Below are 17,411 nucleotides of genomic sequence, written 5' to 3'. Positions count from 1 at the left end.
GAATAGCTAACTGAAGAAGAACTGGGCCTAACATAAGGCCCACTAAGCTCGTGGAACAACATCAACGCCGACTACTACCTCTTTACCTTGACATTTACCTCCTCTTTACCTTTCATCAAAGAGATAAATTCTTCTAGCTTGGTTGTCAACTCTGGGCTATTTTCTTGTGTAGCATTCACCTTCTTGGTGGTGGTCCTTTCAACATGCCATTGGGCATGGTTCACTTGCATATAATCTAGTATCTTCTTGACATTTTCTATGGGGTTTTTCATGATTGTTCCTCCTGCAGCTGTATCAGGCATAGATTTTAACATATGATTCAAGCCATTATAAAACATACGAAGGATTAACCACTCTTCCATTCCATAATAGGGGCAATTTCTTATAGCTTATTTCAATCTATCACACGCAAGCGCTAGTGGCTCACGTTCCTCTTGCTTGAAACCTGTAATCTGAGAATGTAATTGCATGATTTTTGCAGGTGGGAAAAACTTGGATAAAAATTTGCTGCAACAAGCATCCCAAGAAGTAATACCGCCTTTAGGAAAAGCTAAAAGCCATTCTTTATCTTTTCCTCTCAAAGAGGAAGGAAATAAGCGAAGTTTCAGAGCATGAGTCATGATCCTTTATGCGTGTCATGCTGCACAATTCACTAAAATTATGTAAATGCATACCTGCATCTTCAGAAGCGGAGCTTCCAAATTGTTCCTTTTGAACCATGGAAACTAAGTTTGGTTTCATCTCATATTCTGCAGCTGCAACATCAGGTTGTGCTATAGGTTCACGCATGAAATTGTTGCTAGGAGTAGCAAAACTCCCAAGATTACGAGCCATAGTAACTTTTTGGATTTTTCTACTGACAAGACCTGCAACAAAGTAAAACTTAAACTAAAACTGAAAAGGTAAAGACAAAAATTGAAAAATTAAATTGAACAAAAACTCTAAACACAAAGACTTGGAATACTAAACTCCTCCCCGGCAACGGCGCCAGAAAAAGGGCTTGATATCTCCTTTTTCTTGACCCGGTATTGGAACTAAAAAGAGTATCCCACACCTATTTTCCCAGAGGTGACCCTGGGTTATTGAACCCACGAGAGGAAGATTTTCTTGAAGCGATGGTCTCTAGCAAGCTTTTGTTAAAGTGTCAAATCAAACTTTTGACCGGATCAACAAGAAAATATTGATTCAAACACTTATAATAAAAAGAAGGTACATGGATGAGGTCTAAATGCTTACAACCATGTATTGGTGTTGGGATAAAAAAGATATTAGTTTGTGCTCGGGAAGTCACCCATCAAGAGGTGCTTGCTTCGCTTGGAGTGGGGGATGTGTCCAAATAACATCCTGACCGGCATGAGTCCTCCATCAAGAATCAGTTGTCCTACCGAAGGCCCTGTACGTCTCGCGGGGTTGCCCTGGTAATTAATATAATAATATCACACAAAATCTTTGGGCATTCAATGACTACTCCTCATGAATCCCCAAGGATATGATTCACGTTACCCTACTAAACCTTACTGTCACCGATGTTCGGTATAACACTTCACGGTCCCCTTGCTCCTAGCCTTGCCGGTGCTCGATCTCCATGATCCTAGGTACCTACAGGGATGAAGATCGCGGGCAAGACAAGAGATACTTCACGATGCAATTTTATTTACACACACAAGACTTTGTGTCAAAGACTTTCATTGATCCCTTCACCAAATACCTGGGGTTGTAAGGCTCATGCCTCACCCCATACCTTACCGGGTTACTCACACATGGAGATCGGATCGCGAGAAGAAATCATTGAAGAACACATCTTGAGATTGATTGGTTGCAATATGTCTTACAATAGATGCCTTGTGCGATGCACGATTACAGGTATGAACTTGACGAGAGAGGGCTATGGTGGTGGAGATGGCTATGGAGGTGAGAATGGCGGCGGCTAGGGTTTGTGGATGAAGATGATGAGTGGGTTGTGGTTGTGCTCGACGCTCCTCCTCTGCCTCTTCTGTTGACATTTCGACATGGTCCACTTAATAAAAGTTGTTCATGTGGACGAGTTGCTTCGGTTTCCAAGGCAAACGACCACTCATGCGAGCGCTCGCGGTCGCATGGAACACCGTCCTTTGCTCTGGAGTCCTTCTAAGGCCTCCTGATGATTCATTTCTTCTTCATTTCCCTTCATTTCCTTTCTCCCACGTGATATCTTTCCTTTTTAGCCCATTTAATGTGGAAAAAATTATTAAAGAGAGGATTTGTGGTATCCTTTGCATTCATTGTTCATTAGTGGCAATATCGAAGCGAATATCTCTTTTTTAGTGAAATATCTTGGTTTAAATAAGGTTCAAATGAGTGTAAAAATATCACTCGTCACTATTACATAAGAAATCTCATTCAATTCCGATCTACTTCCATGTGCCTACGGAGGAATTAGTCACACTATGGACTTTTCGGAGATTGGATGCAATTACTAATTCATGATCTGGCATGTACAGACTGAAAACTTCATTCTCGATTCTATGAGAATTTTTATGAAAGCATTTCATTTGCTTCTCTTCAATGGAAGTTTCATTTCCCAGGATGTATCCTAATGTTTGGCCTAATTCCTTGAGCACCATGGAATTGTTGCTGAAGAAGAGTTGGGATTACGACGGCGATGAATCCTTCTCTGCGGAGCCCAAACTAGACTTCATATCGGATCTCCAGATGAAGAACAAGAGGTGGCGGCGGCTCCTTAATTATCGTAAAACACATCAGAGATTTTTTGTGATTTTTTCTAGCATATATAGGAATTTTAGGCGGTGGACGAGGGGCCCACACGGCCTCCTAGCGCGGTCAAGGGGTGGCCGCGCCACTAGGCCGTGTGGAAGCCCGTGGTCCAATTTTGACGAGAAATATATCATTATACACAATATCAGGCCTCGGTCCGGATCGGTCAACCTCGTTAACAATCTCGGTGTCGTGCTCGTGTGATTGTTTTAGTCCTCGGTAGATCGACTACGCCTCTCAGACTATTCTAATAGCGATGAAATAGGATCGAACGTGCCTTAAAAATTAGCCTAGACAGAATGACTGAGAAATAGGAGGAAAGAAAAAAATGCACCAAGTAATTATAAGTCCAACTCACTACTCTAATCATTTTTTGCACTACATATAGTTTGTGCATCGCTAAGCCGGCTGCAATTTATCGGGTGCTCGGCTTATAGCCACCACCGTCATGGAGCCGTTAGTGGACGGCACGCATGCCTCAATTGGCCGTTACGTTTGCCGTGTATCTTCAATAAGTCGAGTACTTTTTCGTGAGCCTCACGGCTTATTAAGCAATAAGCTAAGTATATTATATAAGCCGAATGTCTTCTTAGCAGATATGCAGCTTTTGTAGAAGTAAGCTGAGTGGTTTTTTTTTGTCATGTGTCCTGTTGTATATACTCGGCTTATATGCAAATAAGCCGTGAACTCGTGCTTTGACACTCGGCGTACAACTTTATACTCGATGACGTATATTTTTTGATGTAATGTGTACTACCTCTGTACCAAAATATAAGACATTTTCAAGGCAAAATTAGCCTAAAAAATGTCTTGTATTTTGATACGAGGGAGTACAACTGACTAGTATACATTGCAGCTACAAAAGACAGTACAAATTGTCGCACGAGAAATGAAAGACCCCTCTAGCATTATAACCAACTTGGATAAGAAAAACGAGACCTAGCAGGACTAGCGCATAACCACTTGATGAATGAGAGGCACTTCCTTTCCCGGAAGGACCGAAGGAATGTGATCTAAGTATCTAACATAACCACAAGGCATCGATCACCTCCTTGCTTTGCATGGCTTGGTAGTAGTACACCGTGGCTGCCGTCAAAGAGAAGAGCTGCAGCGCACAGGACAGAAAAGCATGCACAGCCAGCGAGCAAAAGCACAGCGCCATGCTCGTCTTCGCATACACAAGAGCAACCCGGTAGAGCGGAGCCACGACGGTGGGCACGAAGTGCGCCACGAGCACCAGCAGGAGGCCCTCCTTTCTCCTCACCAGCGTCACGAGACGCCACGCCTGCCGGAGCGCCCCCACGCCGCGGCACCGCCTGTCGACCACCGACGCGGCGACGCCCACCAACGCCACGGCGGTGAAGTAGAGGGAGGTGAGGAGCGCGATGAGGTAGACGAGACCCTTGACGGAGAGCACCCCGGAGAGCCCGCCCATCAGGGCGGGAGCGGGAATCAGCGCGGCCAGGACCGCCGACGCGAAGTCAAGCGCGTCGATGACGGCGATGGTGATGGAAGGGCCCTTCAGGCTGATCCTCCCCTTGACCAGCTCGCGCAGGAGCTCGGCTAGCGAGTAGCGGTAGCCGGAGTAGGTCGTGGAGGCCGCGAAGAGGAAGAGGATCTTCTTGACGAAGCCGACCGCCAGGGCGACCATCACCTTGGAGACGGCGATGAGGATGAGCTTCATACCGTCTTGCAATAATGGCCTCCCCATCTCCATGAGCTCTGCGTATTCGGCGCTCGATAAGTCGGTGTTGTTGACCGGGGAGACATGGCCGGCCACGACGTCGGCGAGAGGCTGGACGAACACGAAACTGACTATGTCGTCTAGGAAGGCGGCGGCGGCAAAGAGGAGGAGCAAGGGCGTGAAGAGCTTGGGGTTTAACGTGGGGAGGATCAGCGCTTCCTTTAGGAAAGTAAAGCATGAGGTGGTTTTGGCAGCCATGGTTCCTTTTGGTAAGGTGCTTTGAAGAACTGAAGGTTGAGGATGGACTGCCTGCCTGACGCTGTGGACGAGCCGAGGAGATTTGTACTACGTTGGGGGCGGGAGGGGATAGCTGATACTCCCTCCGGTCCTTTTTAATTTATACTATATAAGTTTTAATCAAAGTATCATACTTTACTTTGACCAAATTTATAGAAAAAGTACAAACATTCACAATGCCAAATTAACATTGTTAGATTCATTAAGAAATGTTGTTTCACGTAATATATATTTAGTATTGTAGAAATACTTTTTAATAGATATTTGGTCAAATTTTACAAAATTTGACTTAACTCAAATCTAATATGTGGAGTAAAAAGGACATAAGGGAGTATATGCTCACCAGTCAACCGAGGAAGAGTTGAAAAAGAAACGGTACATCGTTGTCGCCAAGGGAAGACTTGGAAAACCAAAAGAACCAAAGTATGACCGCCCGCCGGTGGAGGAAATTGCAGAAATCATTTGTACAGATTACCTTTGGTGTTTGTTATTATAGTATACTCCTCTCGTCTCAAAATAAGTGTCTCAGATAGTCTAACTAGTTTCAGTCAGGTGCAATGAGAAAACTAGTCTGCACACGGCACCGCTGGACTAATCATCCACGGTTTCGCCGGCCTCAAGATTTGGTACCCTGACAATGTTATTTGAGGATGGACTGCCTGACGTACGTAGGGGGAGGAAATGGCTGATACTTATTTGCTCACCGGTCAACCGAGGAAGAGTTGGAAAAGTAACGGCACGTCGTTGTGGCCAAGAGAAAATCGATCGGTCCACGGAAAGCTCAGGCCATTAAACCATCTTCCTTTGAAGATTCGTTAGCTCAACCTTTCCTGCTCCACCGACGCAGCGATCGAAGCATCCTCAAGAAAACCCTATCGCCGTTTTTTCTCGACCATGTCCTGAATTTCCAAATTCCGTCCGCAGAACGCGGCCTCAGACTGGATTATGGGCTTTGACGCACATGTACGCCATGGACTGGACGGCCTCCACACGATAGTACACGTACACGCTGGCCTCTCCTTGGCGAGCACGCACGGCAGCTCGACGCAGGCCTACTGGACGGCGTCGACGCAGCCGTATACCATGACTGGACGCGCTGGGATGATCCCCTTGGGTGTCCGAAACCTTGTCAACCTCGCCGACCAAGAGCTAGGGGAGAACAAACTGCATGGTCCTATTCAAGAGGGGATTGGGAGAATTAAGAACCTGCAAACATTGTTGCTTGAAGAGAATGACCTCTCCGGACATATACCATTGTCTTTCGGCAACCTCACACTGCTCCAGAATTTCTCCATGTCGAACAATAGAATCCACGGCCCCATTCCTAAAAGCCATGGAAACTTGCAGCAGTTACCTAGCCTGGACTTGTCCTCTAATCTACTTACTGAGGTTTTCCCTGATGAGATCTTTAGCCTTCCTTTGTTGACAGATTTTCTATCTCTGTCCAATAACTATCTGTCGGGTGTTCTTCCTCCACAAGTTGGAAAGCTGAAAAACATTGCAAGTTTGGGTCTGTCAAAAAATAACTTGTCAGGGGAAATACCAGGTACGCTAGGCGATTGTGAAAGTTTAGTGTACCTGGCTTTGGATGGTAATTCCTTCACAGGGATTATCCCGCCATTACTTGGTAATTTGAGAGGCCTGAGCAGACTAAATCTCACAAAGAATGATCTGTCCAGCAGTACCCCACGAGAGTTGGCGAGAATCAATGGGTTGCAGCAGCTATACCTGGCAGAAAATAACCTGTCCGGGGGCATTCAACAACTTTTTCAGAACTTGGGTGCTTTGATTGAACTGGACCTCTCCTTTAACCATCTGGACGGTGAGGTGCCTTTAAACGGCGTGTTCGCGAACATGACTCGATTCTCAATAGTTGGTAACAGTGGGCTTTGCGGTGGCATTCCAGAACTGAAATTGCCTCCATGCCAGGTAATTTTCCATGCACCGGACACGTAGCTTACCGAATCAGTTGCAACACAGATGGGAATGCATGCTACGAAAGACAGGGTCGAGTCTGATACATCAACAAAGTTGCATAAGAAGAGACAACAATTGCTTCTTAGTATTCTGCTTCAAGTTGCCGGCATTGCTACATGCCTATGTATGTTACTGTGTGCACTCTTTATGTTCAGGCGGAAAATGACAGTGGACAGGATGAAAATTGCTGGCCTCGGTATGTTGGGTGAAAAGTATCCCAGAGTTACATACCATGAAATGTTTGAAGCTACAGATGGCTTTGCACCTGCCAATCTGATTGGTGCCGGAAAATATGGTTCCGTATATAAAGGAAACATGTCTATTCCATCTGTCAGGAATGGTGTTCACTCTTCACCAAGCTGGCTCTGCCAGAAATTTCTTGGCAGAGTGTATGGCTCTCAGATGAGTTAAACGTCGGAACCTGGTAAACATTATCACCTGCTGCTCTACTATTGACTCCGGTCGCAATGACTTCCGAGCCCTTGTGTTTGAGTTCATGCCCAACTTTAGCCTTGACAGATGGTTGCATCCAAGAACAGACGAGCCGTGGCACAAGTTGAGTATTGTCCGCCTACTGACCATAGGGGTCGATGTTGCAGATGCACCAGACTATCTTCACAGCAATAGTCCGCCATTAGTAATCCAATGCGATTTGAAGCCTCGCAACATCCTCCTTGACAGTGACTGGACTGCAAAGGTTGCCAACTTTGGGCTTTCAGAAATCATCGACCCGACTCTGCTAAAGGTCCAGCCATACGACGATGATGATACGAGGTTGAACAATGCATTAGTTTGCTTAGCTTCTGTTGCAAGAGTCGGCATCTTGTGCTCAAAGGAAACACCATCTGAGAGAATGAACATGAAATATGTTGCCGCAGAACTCCACAGTATCAGAGACAGAATCAAAGGTGCGGCGATGGAATCCTCTTCCCCACAAAAGAAAATGGAATCCTCACAAGGAATGCCCTTAGTGTAAACACCAAGTATCCTTCTTCTATAGGTCATTCCCTATTGAAACTTCTGTTGTACTACTAGTATATATGGAAGCTTCCCTTGAGAAAAATACAGCATCGCATACCTAACAGAAGTCTGAGATAGCCATACAGCAGCACGAATCTGTCAATCAAAAGGTGGCACTATCAGACATCGAAGGGAGATGGGCAACTTTCATGCAGATGTACATCCAAGGGAGTATATAACAATACTCCTTGGGTACATCCCTTGTTAACAGATATATGAAGTTTATCTGTACATCCAAGGGAGTATATAACAGTATGGTACAGATGATAATTATCTAATTTACAACACAGATGTACAAATCGTTTGCTCTTGCTTCCCATAAAACAAAGGGAAGGTGAGAAGGAAACTCAGGCACTATTGTAACAACTGTAATTCTATACAAGCCTCTGTTCAATTCAGAACCTAAATTATGAGTGGTCCTGCCAAATGCCTTGTCATCAAAGGGGCAAATACGTGAACCGAACTCTATATACCTCAAAAGTAATATAGTCCATTTCTTTGTCCACTTTTGTATGGCAGCTGCTGAACACTAGCAAATGAACTTGGCCATAAAACTAAATCAACGTTCTTCCCGACGGGCCTTGTTTGGGTCAGAAACCATGTCCATCATCATTTTCTCTGGAGAGTCTTCCCAGTTGCCAAAAGCTGCGAGATCAATCTGAAAAAAAAAAGGAAGGGAATGTTATGGACATTTGAACAGTGCTGTACATTGTAGAGAAGGGTCCTTGTTTGCTCGGCGTAGCACCTTTCTCCGCTGCCCTGAGAAAATATCCTCCCTCTTCTTGAAAATATCCTGTTGCCGCTTTGTTGTTTGTCCACCAAGTCCCCATACTTCGAAGTCAAGTACTGAAGCCTCAACAGGTAAATAACCCTACATCACATTAATGGAGTAATATCATAATCTGCTTTCAGTGGCATTTTGGACTGTGAGCTAGGCTCATGAAGTATTTATTTGAGGCCACATACTGCTGCTGCCAAAGCTTGCAGATTTCAGAAGAAAAACAGTGATATGCAGTTATGCCCTACAGAGGAAAACTTTCATAACCTATAAGTAATTTACATGGCCAGTTGGCCACTAAGTGGTTATCATCCATCTACCCTTGTTGCCTTTTGCACTATGTTTGGATTTTAAAAGCACTTTGGTTTTGCTACTTTGGGGTAAATAAATTAGCTAATTCAAACAACCTGTAGTTCAGAGCCAAGACAGAAATGAAGGTTCCTTGCTGACAAGATTACGGAACATGGGAGCAACAAACTGGACCTAAGGCCTTGTACAATGCTAGGTGCTTAGTGAGGTGCTTAGAAAAATAAACCGGGTTTTCCTGAAGCACCAGCGCCTATTTCTACATGAGAGGCGCCTAATTAAGCGTCAACCCTCTACAAATAAGCACCAGTGCTTAAAGAAACACTGGTTTATTTCTCTAAGCACCTCCCCTAAGCGCCTTGCATTGTACAAGGCTAAGAGTTCTTTCGAGATTATACTAAGGTGGTTATAGCAATAACAATGAGATATTTAGTCAGAACTATCAAATGTGGAATTTAACCTGATTGGGAATGAGAGAACCATGTTGGTAAGTCTTGTCAACTGCATGATGGCGAATTGTAACTTTAGAGAAGTCCTCGTCGATAAAGATCCTCTCGTTTCCAATTGATCCGCCGAATGCTAAGCCAAGAGGCTTTGGCGTTGCCTCATACGTCTTTAGCTGAGTATGCAGGTGGCAATACATGATGTTCTTCTCCTTACCTGCTAGATTAGACAAACAGTTAGCTACAATCAAATGTGGCAAAGGACATAACCAACAAAAGTCATACCCGATGGCAGAAGCATGCGGAATATTGGATATGTGGCACATAGGAACCCAGAGCTACCATAGAAAGTGTCTTTGTTCTCAAATCCATCCTCAGTTAATACACCAAGTCCCCATTTTCGGCCAGCATCAACATTATCACTACCAGCTTTCGAGAATGCCGAGATTAGAATTAGCGCTGGTCCCTTATACCCCTCAACACAAGACCAAAACCGGCTCAGACCTTTTCCATGAAGCGATGACCTACAAATATGTTCTAGATCAGGATTACAACTTATAATGTAATCAGGTCCTGACAGGATTTTACAAGATCACCTGATAACAACTGAAATTTACAATCTGGACAAGAAAACTAGCTTACAAAGATAATCACAACAATATGAAGCAAAAAAAGTAACCTATAAAGAAGGTCTTCTGTGTCCATTCCAATGACAGATGCTGACAAAAACTTTTCACTCAATGTGTTTCTGACGCTGAGAGAGATTGACCATGCCCTCCCACGTGTTAATAGATATGCATCAGAAGTATCAAAAGTTGTGTTACCAGTTGAAACAGAGCTTTCCTGCTTGTAAGAAACAACTCTGGTTAGAAGAAATATTATGCCGAGTTTAAGCTTCATTATTATAAAGTCATCAGATATGATTCTAAATAATTGGACAAAACAAATAAAGATTCATAGTTGCAGCAAAATAATGAGGTCATGAACTCGGTGAGTTCTGACTGCATGAGCTTCAGTTTAGTGCTAATAAAAAATTCTGAAGCAACTAACAGTTTTTCTAAACGATTTTCCCAGCCTCTGCATTGGAGTTAGTTATCAATTATACACCAAGCTCAGAATCTATGTCTGGATATCTTCACAATTCCTACCTAGATTCTTAAGTGAGTTCTGAACAGCCACATATATAGAACAATACGAATTTTCTAGCAAGCACTGACAATCTACATAATGCAGAACTTGCTGATAATTTGTAGAATCAGAGTAGCCAGGACAGCTGATCATGAAATTAAGTGCTCTGGCAGCACAATACCTAAGATACAATATAGTCAAAGGAAAACATGTGTATATATAGAAATTTTCCCATCATTTTGCATAAACAGGGTCTAATTGTCTAGGTTTTCGATCCGGTTTTCCTTATAAACTGGATCAATCTCATGGCATTAAGGCCACTTTGAAATATATTCAGGTGGGGAGCCTCCCCCCCCCCCCCTGACCATTTCAAAAAAAAATGTGGCACATCAAACGGCAACACAGTTGATACTAAACAAGCTATTCAATCTTTTAGGATAGCAACTAATTCTGCAATGCATAACCGAATTACCTTCGCTGGATCAGCCTCAGACGACCGGAACCTGTCCTGCACATACCGCGAGAGGCAGTTGCCAAGCCCGGGGACAGTCGAGATGACCCAGGACGTGAACTCCTGCACCGAAACCCCCTTCCCGGCAGAGGAAACCTCCCAGCCCCAGACACCGTCGTCATCGGCGACGGCGCCCGCGGACACGAGCGCCGACAGCACCAGGTGCGACACGTCCGGGAGCAGCACCGGCTCACCCTTCCCCCCTTCCTCGCCGCCCGAAACCCTCGGCGCCAAGCCGCTCCACGCCATGACCCAGCACATGGACAGCAGCACGGCGATCTCCCCGGGGGCGAGCTCCCCCACGACCTTCCCGCCCTCCTCATCCCCGCCGCCGTCCTCGTCGGGGCGGAACTGCACGCCGCAGGGCGCGCCCGCGTCGGCGCAGGCCGCGGCGTACACGCGCAGGAGCAGCGCCAGCGGCAGCGAGGCCCGTGCGCGCGCGCAGCAGGAGTTGAACCCCCTGAGGAAGCCGACCCAGCCCCCCGCCCCCGCGTCCTTGGAGGCGCCGCGGGAGAAGAAGAGGGAGGCGATGGTGGGGCCGAGGCTTGCAAGGAGGTCCTGGAAGTGCGCCGGAGTTTCAAGAGGGGAGGCGGAGCGGAAGGAGGCCGGCGGGAGGGAGAGGGTCGCGGCCAGGTCGGGGGAGCGGGAGAAGACGGCGCGGAGGAGCGGGAGGGAGAGGGCCGCGGAGGCGAGCGCCTCCTGCTCCCGCAGCTCGCGCGCCTCCGCGGGGGCGCTGGCGGTGGAGGGGGACCCGCCCATGGCTGGTGGTGGTGGTGGTGGTGGTGGTGAGATGTCGTCGGCGCGGCGGGGGTGGTGGAGTGGGGATCGGGGAAGAGGAGAGGGGCGAGGCTCTTGGGGGTTCGAAGGGGCGGAGAGGGGAGGGTGGAAGGGGCCGCGTGGCGGCCTGGGAGAGGGTTGGATCGCGGGCTCCAAGTGTTTGATGGATTGCCGACGCGGTAACTCAAAATTGGGTGATCTGGAGTTGAGAAGGAAGTTTGGAAGTTTGGAGGTGGAGAGGCTGTGGCCTTGTGGGGGCGACGATCCGTCGGCGAGCGTGGGATATTCGGAGGACGACGGTAGAAGAAGACGGAGACGTGGACTTATAGTTTACGCTGGCCTTCGTGGGAGGCGTAACCAAGTTTGTTAATAACCAAATCAATCGCGGTCTGTTGATTGCGTGTTCAAATGTTTTCTGCTGATCACACTAAAACATACTGTAGTCATATCTATCTAAAAAAAAACATAGTCATATCTGCAAGAGGCTAATCTGTCGCACATGTTTGTTCCTAAAACATTGGGCAGATATTCACAAGGCCAGGGACAATGAGGCTGATGGAGCAAATGCTCTTCAACGCCCGACGGTGCACTTGATGTTCTGTACTGCCTTCGGTCTCATGAATGGTACTAGTATTTCTTACAGTGATTTGTATTTCTTGCTGCAGCTTTAGATGGTGATAATATTACAGCAGTGGCAGGTCCAGATGACCACCATCAGGTTACAACTCCGCTACCTGGGTAGGTACAATTGACTGAAGACACACAGCATCATGCTCCATTTGCTAACACTAACAAGGAGAACAAAACACATCACCACACAGACCGATCAATGCTGCTGAGACCCTTTCTTCGCTGCCACGGAAGCAGAGCAATCCTTCTTGATGTTCCTCAGCCTAGCGACCACATCGCTCATGCTCGGCCTCTGCTCGTTAGAGTCGGCCGAACAGTCCAGACCCAGCTCGAATGTCGACACAAGAAAGTCGCCCTTGCAGGCAGTGGAAGCCAATGCCGATGTAGTAGTATTCATCTCTTCACCTTGCAGCAGCTTCTCGTCAACAACATCGACGAGCCTTGCTGGGAATGCTCGCGAAACCCACTGCCTGAGGCTGGATTCTCCAAGGAACATGGGGTTTGTGGGCCTCTTGCCGGTGAAGACTTCGAGCAGCATGATCCCAAAGCTGAACACGTCGCTCTTCCGTGACGCCTTCCCCATGTACGCAAGCTCTGTACGAAAAAGAAAAAAAGTCGATAGCGTTAGCCAACCAAAGTAACAGCAGCTAATTTCTTGGCAAACGAATTGCTCAGGCATGGTCGTACCGAGTACGTACCTGGGGCCATGTACCCAATCGTCCCTGCCATACTCGCTGAGACCATGGAGGTGTCATCGCCTAATAACTTCGCAATGCCAAAGTCGGCAACATGCGCCGTCATGTCCTCATCAAACAGCACATTGCTAGGCTTCAGGTCGCGGTGTAGGACAACCTGACAGTGATGATGGTGCAGGTACTCCATTGCCTCCGACACGCCAAGCATAATGTCCAGTCTCTTGATGAATCCTAGTGGTTCACTATTTTCAGTGTGCAAGTGCGTCTCCAAGCTACCATTGGGCATGTACTGAAGCAGCAGTGCTCTAAAATCCAGGTTGGAACAGGTATTCAATATCCGTATCAAGTTGCGATGCCGGGCCATCCGCAACACTTGACATTCAGCATCAAAGCTCCTCACGGCCTGCTCGAATTGCATGTTGAGCACTTTTATCGCCACCACCAAACCATCGTCCAGTTGGCCCTTGAAAACTTTTCCGAAACTTCCAACTCCAAGTAGGTTGTCCTCATTGAAATTTTCAGTGGCACGAGCAACCTCATGGTAGGACACTAACCTATGGCTGATTGGATCAACTCCATCAGCAGCAGGTGTTACCTCTCCCTGCTTCAGACTGTTCCTTCTTATCAGCAGGTATAAGCAAATAGCTATAGCCGCCAATGTTAAAGCAAAAGAAGGTAGTAGGATTTTTAGTAAATGTCCATTATTATCAGAGTGAGAGGTATCCAGGCATGGCAAAAACCCTAAACGGGGAGCACCGCACAGACCAAAGTTTCCTATCAGAGATTGCAAGGTGATGTTTCTGAAAACACCTTCATCTGGTATTGAACCTTGTAACTCATTGAAGGACAGGTTCAGGCTTGTCAGGTAGGTTAAGTTTGACAAGTACTTTGGGATGGTACCCGAGAAGTTGTTGGAAGATAGGTCCAGTGTTCCTAAGCTAATTAAATTGCGAAAACTGTATGGAATAGAATTTTGAAATGAGTTGTGAGACAGGCTTAGGTAAGTTAGCATCCGGAGCTGTCCAAAGGAATCTGGAAGGCTGCCAACCAAGTTGTTGTTGGAGAGATCTACTTTGTTAATCTGCTTCATGTGGCCGAGATCAAAAGGTAATGCACCAGTCAGCGAGTTATGGGACAGATTCAGTTCAACAAGGTTATTAAGAAGAAACAAGCTTGCTGGCACATGTGAGGACAGATTGTTATAAGACAAGGAAATGTATTCCAACAAAGTGAGATTACCAAGGCCATCTGGTATAGAACCAGAGAATTTGTTGTTGTAGAGAAATAATTGTACCAGTCTCTTGAGCATACCAATTCGCGCCGGGATGGGACCAACAAAGCTATTCCCTGAGATGTCAATCCTCTCAAGGTTCTCCATAGTCGTGATGGATTCTGGGATCGACTGGCTTAGTTGGTTGTTCATAAGGATCAACGAGCTGACACCACTTAGATTTGATATTGTCGATGGAATTCCTCCTGTCAACTTGTTGCCAGTTGCATCAAAAATCACAAGCTTCTTGGAGAGGTTTCCAGTATAGTCAGGAAGGCCTCCACTGAAATCATTCACCTGCAAATTTATGAGACGGAGCTCCCTGCAATTCGAGAGACCATCCAAGAAGCCAAGCTCCCCTTGGAAGCGGTTTGATCCAAGATCGAGGAGTTGTAGTGATCTCATATTCCCAAGTGTTGCTGGTACTGACCCGGTCAGTAGATTGAGGGCCAACCCTATTGCGGTTAATGATGTCAAGTTGCCAAGAAAAGCAGGAAAAGAACCTGTGAGTCCATTAGATGAAAGCTCCAAAATATTGAGCTGTGTCAACTTGCTCAATTCAATTGGGATCTCTCCATTGAGCTTGCAGAATGAGAGGTCAAGCCTGGTGAGCATGGTAAGATTCCCAAGAACACGAGGGATTTGTCCAACAAGTTCGTTCCCCCCAGCTAAAAGGCCGGTAAGGAACGGCAGCTCACCCAGCCATGCCGGCACAGGACCCGTAAAGAAATTCTGAGACAGAGAGATGATCCTGATGTTCTTGCACGAAGCAAGGCCTGAAGGAATCGGACCTGTGAAGTAGTTCTGAGAGAGGGATATTACTTGCAACATGGGGAGACTAAGGCTGCCATTGCTGCCAGGAACAGGGCCAGTCAGATTGTTACTGGCCATATACAGCATCCTAAGTCTAGACATATTGAAAATGGCCGAGGGAACTGGTCCAGAGAGCTGGTTTCGCTGCAGGCCAAGGAAATCAAGCATGGGCAAGGAGCCGACGCTGTCAGGTATCGACCCAGACAGACTGTTGTTCCCAAAGGAGACATAGCTTAGCAGAGGTGTGTTGTTGAACAGATGAGCAGGTATCGGACCACTCAAGTAGTTGGCATGCAGAGCTATGTAGGCAAGGTTGCGCAATCCTTGCATCTCCATTGGGATTTGACCAGACAGCATGTTGCCGCCCACATCAAGAACTTGGAGACCTGTAAGGTTCCCAAAGGTAGATGGAATGGACTGAGACAAGCTGTTGTGTGCAAGATTGAGCCGCCTAAGGCGACGCAGCCGGCCGAGGTCGGCGGGGATGGAGCCGACGAGGTTGGAGCTGGTGAGGTTGAGAACAGAGAGGAAGGAGAGGTTTCCAAGGTGAGGGGCGAGCTGACCATGGAGGGGCACGCCTGGCAACTCCAGGGCGGTGACGCGATGGCGTTGGCGCCGGCCGCATGACACGCCGACCCAGCGGCAGAACGACGCATTGGTGGTCCAGCTGTTGCGGAGGACGCCAAGTGGGTCGGACAGCTGCCCCTTGAACGCAAGCAGCGCGTCGAGGTCAGTGTCATTGCTGCTAGGAAGGGAAGGAGCAGCGAGCACGGTGGCCAGCAGCGGTACTAGCGCGAGTATAATGAGGCGAAATGCCATGGCCATGGACAGTGCTGGCTAGCCAAGCTATGAGCAGCAACCATAGAGTACTCTCTTCTTAAGTAAGGAAGAGTGGAAGACCCTGACTTGGTGAGCTTGTGGAAATAGTCAATGCATACCTTGAGAGAGTAAACAAATTTGTTCTCCTGCAGCCTAGAGAGCGACTAAAGCATTGCCTTGCATACACACATGATCAATTTTCAAATCCTAAAATGCAAGACAACGACCCCTCAACAGTTTTAGTCGTGATTGATCATCGCAGGTTCACACATGACAACAACTTGGATTGCATGGTTTTCTCCTCTGGACATAGACTCGGCATTCTGTGGGATGAACTCTGCTCACACTTGACAGCAGCCTGTTATTGTGAGTAGTAGTATTGAATAGCTTTCTCCGACAACGACTCCAGTCATAAAGCTGATGCACAAAAGTCGCAGTTGGGTCATTGGGTGGTGTTGGTCATATACAGTGTACGGCTATTTGGTTGGTATTTTTCAATGGATTCGGAGTCCCAATCCTCCCTTGTGTCAGCCCCGGAATCAGCTTGATCAGGGTTGAAGATAGGTACCTAGATACTGACGACGCTGGGAGGCATGAGCCTCACTTGGGTCCGGCACCCCTTGACCCGCGCCACTCGCCGGCCGGAGGCCACCGAGCGAGGAGGTCGTGGAAGTGCTCCGGCGGGTAGGGGATCTCCGCCAGGTCGGAGGAGCGGGAGAAGACGGCGCGGAGGAGCGGGAGGGAGAGAGAGGCGGAGGCGAGGGCCTCCTGCTCCCGCAGATCGCGCGCCTCCGCGGAGGCGTTGGCGGTGGAGGAGGACGCGCCCATGGCTGCTGCTGCTGGTGAGCTGTCGTCGGCGCGGCCGAGATGGTGCCGTGGTGGAGTGGGGATCGGGGAAGAGGAGAGGGGCGAGACGGGGCTTTTGTTTTTGTTTTTTTGTTTTTTGAGGGAGAGTGCGAGACGGGGCTCTTGGGGGTTCGAAGGGGGCGGAGGGAGGAGGGGGCCGCGTGCCAGGGGAAAGAGTTGGATCGCGTGTTTGATGGATTTGCCTAAAAAAAACTGTGATGGATTGAACCCGTCCTGCCTCTATATAGCTGGCCAAATAAGCCGGGCCCACTAGACCGACCCGCGAGCACGGCGGCACTGCCCGTCATGCGCCAGGCACGGCACGGGCTAAACAGGCAATACCCAGTACATGGCATGCCCTGGGTCGTGCTTGGGCTGCTAGGCTGAGCACGCAGGCCGGCACGGCACAGACCGATTATCTTTATTATTATTATTATTATTATTATTATTATTATTATTATATATACGGTAAAGCTATTTTCCTGCCGACTGTATTTTAGTAACAGGTACATACGATTCCATCGCCGTTTGATATGGGACTCGATCTGTTTCCCGAAATCACTAATTAAGGAGTACTCGTTGCAAAGAACATTCCACTTTCCAGGTCGCGACAAGTGGCGCACATGCAGCGCACCACTTGTCGCAACCTGGGAGTTTTCTCTT

The 17,411-nt window shown here is 47.5% G+C and overlaps 4 protein-coding genes across 4 annotated transcripts; 1 reads left to right on the top strand and 3 right to left on the bottom strand.

Annotated features, from left to right (window-relative positions):
• Positions 1-3,219: 3,219 nt before the first annotated feature.
• On the bottom strand, positions 3,220-4,792 carry LOC109746147 (uncharacterized). The gene has a single exon (XM_020305275.3). It carries the CDS (start codon positions 4,694-4,696, stop codon positions 3,776-3,778), a length of 921 nt encoding a protein of 306 aa, XP_020160864.1. The 5' UTR covers positions 4,697-4,792; the 3' UTR covers positions 3,220-3,775.
• An 847-nt stretch (positions 4,793-5,639) lies between these two features.
• On the top strand, positions 5,640-7,816 carry LOC109746140 (uncharacterized). The gene is made up of 4 exons (XM_020305268.3): positions 5,640-6,281; positions 6,342-6,664; positions 6,868-6,908; positions 7,232-7,816. The coding sequence occupies exons 1-4, from the start codon at positions 5,681-5,683 to the stop codon at positions 7,686-7,688; spliced, it is 1,422 nt and encodes a 473-aa protein (XP_020160857.3). The 5' UTR covers positions 5,640-5,680; the 3' UTR covers positions 7,689-7,816.
• A 61-nt stretch (positions 7,817-7,877) lies between these two features.
• LOC109746149 (uncharacterized) lies at positions 7,878-11,965 on the bottom strand. The gene is made up of 6 exons (XM_020305278.4): positions 10,860-11,965; positions 9,939-10,102; positions 9,545-9,783; positions 9,277-9,476; positions 8,478-8,603; positions 7,878-8,390 (listed from the first exon to the last, which is right to left on the bottom strand). Exons 1-6 carry the CDS (start codon positions 11,655-11,657, stop codon positions 8,292-8,294), a joined length of 1,626 nt encoding a protein of 541 aa, XP_020160867.3. The 5' UTR covers positions 11,658-11,965; the 3' UTR covers positions 7,878-8,291.
• Positions 11,966-12,231: 266 nt separating this feature from the next.
• Positions 12,232-17,137, bottom strand: LOC109746148 (uncharacterized). The gene is made up of 2 exons (XM_073509088.1): positions 13,004-17,137; positions 12,232-12,899 (listed from the first exon to the last, which is right to left on the bottom strand). Exons 1-2 carry the CDS (start codon positions 15,906-15,908, stop codon positions 12,502-12,504), a joined length of 3,303 nt encoding a protein of 1,100 aa, XP_073365189.1. The 5' UTR covers positions 15,909-17,137; the 3' UTR covers positions 12,232-12,501.
• Positions 17,138-17,411: the final 274 nt, after the last annotated feature.

This window comes from Aegilops tauschii, chromosome 2 (assembly GCF_002575655.3).
Source record: "Aegilops tauschii subsp. strangulata cultivar AL8/78 chromosome 2, Aet v6.0, whole genome shotgun sequence".
Classification (NCBI taxonomy): domain Eukaryota; kingdom Viridiplantae; phylum Streptophyta; class Magnoliopsida; order Poales; family Poaceae; genus Aegilops; species Aegilops tauschii.
This window is presented reverse-complemented; position numbering and strand designations above follow the sequence as displayed.